Source organism: Vicia villosa, linkage group LG7 (assembly GCF_029867415.1).
Source record: "Vicia villosa cultivar HV-30 ecotype Madison, WI linkage group LG7, Vvil1.0, whole genome shotgun sequence".
Classification (NCBI taxonomy): Eukaryota; Viridiplantae; Streptophyta; class Magnoliopsida; order Fabales; family Fabaceae; genus Vicia; species Vicia villosa.
Window position 1 is genome coordinate 35,935,296 of NC_081186.1, and position 8,888 is coordinate 35,944,183.

An 8,888-nucleotide genomic window follows, 5' to 3' on the forward strand; every position below is an offset into this window, starting at 1 on the left:
TATGAGAGACCATGAAGTGCACTTGAAGTATCAGAAGTTGATTTAACTTAGAGATAAGCAAAATCCTAGTTGTGGCTTGTTGCCTAGGAGACAGGTAAGTGTGCCCAAATCTTGTATAGTCTTGAGCAGTTGAAAGTCATGTGAGCCAAAATATGATGGACAAATTTTGGGGTATGAAACTAACTATAGTTTGTACATAGAACATGCCTTTTAGAAACGAGTCAAATGCTCCCATGGATCTCTAATTAAACTTCCATCAAAATGGTTATCTCTTAAACCTGTAAGAACAATATTTTTAATGTCAAAAGCATTCGGGTTCGCTTGTTGGAACCTGAGAGATATTTGTCCAGCGTCAGCTCTCCTGCAATAGTCTCTTATAGTCCTTCTAGGTTGTGGATTATCCATTACTACTTACTCTTGCTCACTATCGTGATATGAAGAAATTGGTGTTGGCTCTTTCTAGAATTCGACTTAATTGATAAATTGTGCAACCATATCTCGTGACTTATTAAATTGATTCAATTACATACATTGGGTTTCCTCATCTAATCATTACGATATTTATAAAGTGATTTGGTTTTCTACCTAATGATTGTATAACGAGTATAATTTTACATTTTCGCTCTATAAATCTTCCGTGCATAAACTCTGAAAACCACCGATTATTCTTATTTGAAGAATCGGTTGAATTTTTTTTTAAGTCTATCCACCCCCTCCTGGAGTGTTTTCTATTTCCATATTTATTCACACCCAAAAATTGGCATCAAGAGCTGGTCTTTTGATTAAGTCTAATTGACTCTAAAAGTTTTGTGAATCATGGTAGAGGATAACGATCCAAAGGTGAGCTGGTACAATATGCTTCCTACGCATATGTCAAACATGTCAATGCAGCTGAGGTATTGAAGGATTCGAAGGGGTTAAAGCTATGAATGAGGAATTGAATTCCATCGAAGACAATAACACTTGGTCACTTGTCGAATTGCCTCAAGGAAAGAAGGCAAATGATGTGAAATGGGTATTTAAGGTGAAGTGTAATCCCAAAGGGGAAGTGACTCGACACAAGGCAAGGCTTGTGGCAAAAGGATTTCTTCAAAAGGAGGGAATTGGCTTTGATGAAGTAATTTCACCTGTTGCTATGATCGAAACAATTAGGTTGGTTGTTGGTCTGACGAACATGAACAATTGGCACGTGTGTCAAATGGATGTTAAATACGCATTCCTGAATGAACCCTTGGTTGAAGAAGTTTATGTTAAACAACCAATTGGGATTGTGAAACATGACAAAGAGAGAAAGGTGTATAGGTTGCATAATGCCATGTATGCACTAAAGCAAGTTCCAAGAGCTTGGAATAAGAAGATCGACCATTTCCTAAGGGATAAGGAGTTTGTGAAGTGCACAACTGAGCATGGAGTATATGTAAGAAGAAGCAAAAGTGAATTACTTATACTATGTCTCTATGTCGATGATTTGTTGATAACATGTATTTGCAAGAAAGAGATCAAAGACTTTAAAGGAGATCTTAGCAAGGAGTTTGAAATGTCTGATCTAGGTGACATTTCATACTTCCTTGGAATCGAATTCTACAAGATTAGTAGATGTTTCGTGATGCATCAAAGAGGATATGCAGGAGAAATTCTCAAGAGAATTGAGATGGAAGAATGCAACTCAACTACGGAACCTGCAGAACCAAGATTGCAAATGTCGAAAGATGTAGATGAAGATGATGTCGATGCAACCCAATACAGAAGGCTTATTGGGTCATTAAGATACCTTTGTCACATGAGGCCTGGATTAGCATACAGTGTAGGTATGGTAAGTAGATTCATGCAGAAGCCAAATGTATCACATATAGCAGCGGAGAAGAGGATACTAAGATATCTCAAAGGAACTCTTGACTATGGCATTTTGATTCCTGCATCTGATAAAGGAAAAGAATGCAAGCTAGTAGGATACACTGATTCGAGTTAGTATAGTGATGCTGAGGATAGAATATCCATGATAAAATATGTGTTTATGCTAGGTGGTGCACCATTTTCTTGGAGTTCGAGAAAGGAACCAGTGGTGGCATTATCATCGTGTGAATCATCGTGCGAAGCAGAGTACATAGCTGCTTCTCTTTGTGCATGTCAAGCAACATGGACGGTGAACTTGGTTGAAGAGATAGTAGGTAAAGATCATGGAGCAATTACAATGAAGATCGACAGCATGTCAGCTATCAACCTGGCGAAGAATCCAATAGCACATGGTCGAAGCAAGCACGTCAAAATGAGGTTCCATTACCTTCGAGAGCAGATAGCTATAGGGAAGATGAACTTGAAACAATGTAGAACTGAGAATCAGATTGCAGATATCATGACGAAGGGAGTGCAAGTCGAAGTGTTCAGAAGACTAAGAGCTATGATGAACATAAATAGCTTAGACACAATGAATTAGGTAGTGTGTTAAATTGTAATTCCTTGTGTCAAAAAGATTTGATTTGATTTAGAAGTGTGGAAACAGTTTGTTACACACAGATTTTATTTAGATCTAAATTAAATAGATTTGATTTAGGTCTAAAATAAATTAGATTTGATTTAGTTCCAAAATAGGTATTTTGGGCTTTTATAGTTTTGGGCTTTTTGGCTTAGAGAGCAAGCTAACCTAAATCTATAAATAGATGAAGTAATCCCTATTTTTGTAATCAAGTCAATTGAGTTGTATTCAAAGAATTTGTTGTTGCAAGTGAATAATAAAATTTTCCACACTTTATGGGCAGAGAGAAACTATGCAGAAAATCACTTTCTTTCTTTCATATTTTTCATTGTCATTGTGTGGTGATATAAATCTTGTTCATCAAGATTGGTAGAAATTCATCATAATTTTTGGTGGATTTCCAACAATAATTGGATTGAGTGTAATACAAATGAAGTTTCAATAGGAGATTCTGAAAATATTAATTTGTGGTGGCATATTTAGGGATAATTTATGAACATTCTTTAGAGTTTTTGTAAGTTCTATATTTTTAGAGTTGGAATTAATTTTTTGTAAAACAAATACTAGCTGCAAGAATGGAATATAATATGTATGTATAAGAACAGGTACAGAAGATGATGAAACATGTTATGTTGAAATATTTCAACATCTGGAATATCATGTCACATGGGATGTCGCAACATCATGCCTGAGCTGAAATGAAGAGTTTTAGATAAATCAGTTACGATTTAATTACTACAGAAGAGTGCATAATAATCCTGAATATTGTGCAAATCATATTGTTTACCCAGAAAAATGGTAAACAAACGCTAGTTTCCTTTTTAAAGGTTACTTTTGCGGAGTCAACTAGAATACTCCAGGACTAATTGCTTTATTTTGTTATATTATGTGTATCTGGTTTGTATTGAATGCAACAGTGACTTTAAAGTAAAAGTAAAACACTGAAATTAAAGGCTTTAAAGTAAATCAAAGAAATAAAAAAGGCAGTAAATGTGCACTGAAAGATGAAATATAACGTAAAATGATTGCATTAATTAAACTGGTACGCATACGTACATTCCAAAGTTGCACTCTTTACTCATTATTGCACAGAGATTTAAGTTTACTTGTGTTTATGTAGAAAATGCGGACCTCTAACTATTCCTATTGAACTTGCTTAAATAGTAAAAATAAAATAACTACTGCTAACGGTTGACTGTCATCAGCCGACACGTGTCTTCGACATGCAACATCTTCGATGTATAAGGCCTCCACGCGTCTCTTGTAACTGCTGAAAACCGTCTCCTTTTAACTTCTAATACCTCTCAACTTCCACTTCAGTTCCTGCAGCAAAATTCTTAAGTCTTCACATACTTTTGGTCGAACGCTGAAGCCTCTGATAATCTTTCTAGTCGAACGGCTTCGACTACTAAGCATTACTCAGTCGAACCGCTTTGACCCAAATGGCAATGTAGTTATTTAATTGAGGCCCAATTACCAATTTAGGGCCTTTCTACCAAATTGAGGCCCAATTACCAATTTTGAATTTTGAGTCCCAGTTGCCCATTTATTGGTAAGTCGAAATCCTAGGGTAACAAATTGCCCCCCAAGCGACTTCTTTCGACTGACTTTAGGAAAGAGAAAAGATGGCGTTTCAGTTCTTTCTTGGGTTTCGACTTTTGTTAATTCCCATTACGCCATGATTACATTTCATTTTCCCAGGCACTAATTATTACCTAAACACTAGGTAATGGGCTATAACTGCTCCCAACTTGCTTGTGTCAGTTTCCAAGATATTTAATACGATCTTTGATTTTCTAACTTCCTTTCCCACGTTTGTCTTGCTGAAGTAACTACATATTCTCTATATATATAGCCTCATTCCTTCCATTTCCTTTTGCATTTCCCTACGCATAACATCTTAAACATTTCCATACTTCAAACTTTGTCTTCAAACCATGGCACAACCTTTAACAAAAGCCCACATAAGATCCTGCATCAAGAAAGAATTTAAACTTTCTGAAGAAGAGTTTGATGCGAACCACATCAATGTCCGTGCTCTCTATGCTGGTCAGGGACTTGAGTTTTATCCTGAAATTTTAGATGGTAACATCTATCCCTGCATGCTGACTGAATTTTGGAGGTTTGCATCTTTGCGCATAGATCCAGAAGGGAGGACTACTATAACCTCCAACATTCGAGGGGCTCATGTCATCATCACCCCCTCAACAATCTCTGATTTGTTGAAATGAAGTAATACCGGTGAAACTTTTGGTGACAATATTTTCAACATGAACACTTCTAATATGTTAAGGGATCTCATGGACAATGACCCCTTTTGTGCCAAAGTAATCAAAATTTGGCACCAACTTTTGGTGGGCAACTTTCGTCCACGCAACCATGATGAAAATAGCATCATGGTGGAAGACTTGGAATTCATTTCCTGTGCCCTTCAGGGGAAGAAAATCAACTTTCCTCTATTGATTTTTAAGCAACTTGTGGAAGCTGTCTCTTTGACTGCCTCTCGTCAAAGAATGGTGACTTGTCTTCCTTATGGAAGATTCTTATCCTACCTATTCCTCAAGCAAGGTGTGGTGAGGAAAATGCGCAAGACTGGACGTATGGATATGTTCGAAGCCAAAAGTCTGCCTCTGCTATCCTTGAAGGACATCGACCGAAGGGTTAACTAATATTGGATATTTTAGTGACTTTGGTTTTTTTTTTATTGTACTCTTCGATCGCTCCACTCCTTTATGACTATTTTTGTAATAGTTGGCTACTTTTATAGCCATCTTTAATCTAATATTTCAGCTTTGGTCTATTATGCGTATTTCTTGAAGTGTAGGTTTATATTTTTTCAAATATTTACCATTCACCCTCAAAATTCGACCATCTGAATTTAATTCTTCAATTTCATATGCATTGTTTGAAAACACTTGCAAAATTTTAAACGGTCCTTCCCAACTTGTGGACCATTTTCCCAATAACTTATTCCTTTGATCCATGGGCAGGATAACTTTCCATACATAATTACCTACCATGAATGTCTTCTCTTTGACTTTCTTGTTGTAAGCCTTCGCTACTTTTTCCTTTTGTCTTATTAACCTATCCAACGCTATTAGCCTTTCTTCGTCTAATTCTACTAATTCATCTAACATCATATTCCAGTATTCGTCAAACGAGAGATTGTTTTGTCGTTGAATTCTTGTCGACTGTAGGTGAATTTCTGCAGGCAATACAACATCATGCCCAAATGTCAAACGAAATGGGGTAGTCTTTATTGCCTCCTTTGGTGACGTCCGACAAGCCCAAAGGATTTGGTCGAGCGTTTGATGCCAATTTCTTGGCTTTTTCCCCACATTTTTCTTTATCAAATTTATAATAACTTTATTAGCAGCTTCGACCTGACCATTGGCCTGAGCGTAATATGGAGTGGATGTTAGCAATTTAAATCCTGTCTCTACTGCAAAAGCTTGCATCTTTCGACCAACAAAAACTGATCCTTGATCAGTAGTAATAGTTTCTGGAATCCCATATCTATAGATAATGTGTTTTTGTATGAAGCTAATCACTGCTTCTTGATCAGCATTAACTAGTGGGATTGCCTCTATCCATTTAGTAAAATAATCTATTCCTACTAAAATGAATCTTTGTTGCTTAGAAGATGCAGGTTTGATTTCTCCTATTAAATCCAAAGCCCATCCTCTAAAAGGCCAAGGTTTGACAATGGCATGCAATTCACTGGCTGGAACATGTTGAATGCCTGAAAATTTCTGGCACTCTTGGCATCCTCTTGCATATTCAATACAGTCTTTTAGCATTGTCGGCCAATATAAACCTTGTCTAAACAACAGCCATTTCATCTTATGGCCTGACTGATGAGCTCCACAAACACCACTATGAACCTCTGACACAGCCAAATATGCTTCAGCTTCACTTAAGCATTTCAACAATACACCTTCAGCTGTTTTCTTGTATAAATCATTTCCTAATATCACATAGTTTAGAGCTTTGTATTTAGTCTTTCGATCAGTTCCTCCGACTGGATTATTTAGGTATTGGACCAATGGGTTTCTCCAATCAGCATCAGTCATATTGTCGATGGCAAAAATTTCCAAGGCATACAAATCTTTACTTTCAACTTTACTTTCAACATTATCACCTACCCCCTCAAATTTTGACCTCGACAATTGACCTAACTTGTCTAATACTTCATGGGTTTCTTTATTCTTGATCTCGACCATCTCTTCTAACTTGTCTTTAGAAACTTTATACCCAGAAGCAATTTGTGCCAATTCATTGGCAATGTAATTGTTAGATCTTGGTACATGCAAGATCTCAACATGTTCGAATTTTTCTAATAAGCGTATCACAATTGCATAATACATTATTAGATTTTCTTTGATGCATTTATACTCCTTTTTGATTTGTCGAATTATTAGCTCAGAATCACCTCGAATCTCAACTCGTTTTGCCCCTAAATCTATTAGGGCCTTCAAACTAGTTATCAAGGCTTCATATTCGACCTCATTGTTAGAGCATACTTCTTTCATTTTATAATGGAACTTTGTTGGAAGTCCTTTGGGAGAAATAATCAAGACTCCAATGCCTGATCCATTTTTGTGACTAGAACCGTCAAAAAACAATTTCCAGTTGGTTCGTTCGACTTGATTTACAGACAATTCGACTAACCCATGGTCGACTATAAAATCAGCCACAACTTGTCCTTTCATAGCTTTTAAAGGAACATATGTTAAGGAAAATTCAGTTAGCGCTAAGGCCCACTTACCAATTCGACTATGCAAAATTGGTTTAGACAACATATGTTTAATAACATCAAAATGAGAGGACACATACACATCAACAGGCTTTATATATTGCTTAAGTTTGTTACATGAGAAATACAAGCATAAGCATAATTTTTCAATATCATTATACCTAGTTTCAGCATCTACTAGGGTTCGACTTAGATAATATATAGCTCTTTCGACGCCATAATCATCCTCTTGGGCTAACATACTCCCAATTGTCGAGCCTGATGCAGCTATGTACAATTTCATACTTTTTGTCCTATTGGGGGGTAACAAAATAGGAGGCTTAGTTAAATAAGCTTTTATTTGGTCGAATGCCTGTTGATGTTCTTGCTCCCATTTGAATTGATCTTGGTTCTTGAGCTTCACAAGTGGTGAAAATATCTTCGTTTTGCCACTTAGATTTGAGATGAATCTCCTCAAGAAATTAATCTTCCCCAACAATGACTGGAGTTTTTTCTTTGTTTCTGGCGCCTTTAGCTCCAAGATTGCTTTCGTCTTATTTTGGTTTATCTCAATGCCTTTCTTGTGAACCACGAAGCCCAGGAAATCCCCTGCATGTACACCAAAAGCACATTTTAAAGGGTTCATTTTGAGTCCATATTTCCTCATTCATTCAAAAGATTGTCGAAGATGGTTTAAGTGACCATTTTCTGAGTTAGATTTTATTACAATATCATCAATATAAACCTGCATAAACTTGTCAATAAAATCATGAAACATGGAATTTATGGCTCGTTGGTATGTAGCTCCAGCATTTTTTAAACCAAAAGGCATTACTATCCATTCATAAGTTCCTAAAGCACCTGGGCATCGAAACGCCGTCTTAGGTACATCTTCGTCAGCTATAAAAATTTGGTTATAACTTGAATATCCATCCAATAAGCTGAGATATTCAAATCCGGCTGCAGAGTCGACTAACATTTCAGCAACCGGCATGGGATATTCATCTTTAGGGGTAGCCTAATTTAAATCTCTGAAATCTATGCATATACGAAGCCTACCATTTTTCTTTATGACAGGCACTATATTAGCTAACCATTCGACATACCTCGCAGTTCGAATAAACTTGCTTCTCAGCAATCTTTCAATTTCTACTTTGATTTTTTCCATAACCTCTGGCGCAAACCTTCTAGGAAGCTGCTTGATAGGTTTTTTACATGGGTTTAAAGGTAATCGATGTTCTACCACCTGTCGACCCAAACCAGGCATTTCGTGATAATCCCAAGCAAAACAATCTTTGTATTCTCTTAGGAGTCGAATCAACTTGTTTTTTAAACAACTTGCAAGATTCGTGCTCACATATGTAGGCCTTTTAATGATCCCATCACCCAAATAGACTTCTTCCAAGGGATCTTGAGCTTGCATTCTTTTGACTGATCCTAATGGATCCATTTCGAAACCTAAAGGTTCATCATCGTATATCCCATCAAGTCGTTCGACTTGGTGATCGACTTCAGGACTGTCCTCATTTTTTACCAACATGGCCTCAATAGCCATATTTTTCTCTAATTCGGCTTCTAAAGCTGTTCTTTCTTTGTTTTCGGCCAAATAAGCCGTTATTCGAGCCATGTATTCTGACTCAGTGGTCATCATCTTTGACTGATGTCCTCTGCTCTGGAGGA

The 8,888-nt window shown here is 36.7% G+C and overlaps 1 protein-coding gene across 1 annotated transcript; it reads left to right on the forward strand.

Moving 5' to 3' along the window:
- Positions 1-925: 925 nt before the first annotated feature.
- LOC131618856 (uncharacterized mitochondrial protein AtMg00810-like) lies at positions 926-1,969 on the forward strand. Its single transcript, XM_058890012.1, has 2 exons — positions 926-1,015; positions 1,493-1,969. The coding sequence occupies exons 1-2, from the start codon at positions 926-928 to the stop codon at positions 1,967-1,969; spliced, it is 567 nt and encodes a 188-aa protein (XP_058745995.1).
- The last annotated feature ends 6,919 nt before the right edge of the window (positions 1,970-8,888 follow it).

Excerpts from the sequence above, each read along its gene's own strand:
- LOC131618856 (XM_058890012.1), top strand. The coding sequence starts at position 926 with ATGAATGAGGAATTGAATTCCATCGAAGACAATAACACTTGGTCACTT. Across the intron at positions 1,016-1,492 it reads AGGCAAATGATGTGAAATGG|AAAGAGATCAAAGACTTTAA; the intron begins GTATTTAAGGTG and ends TGTATTTGCAAG.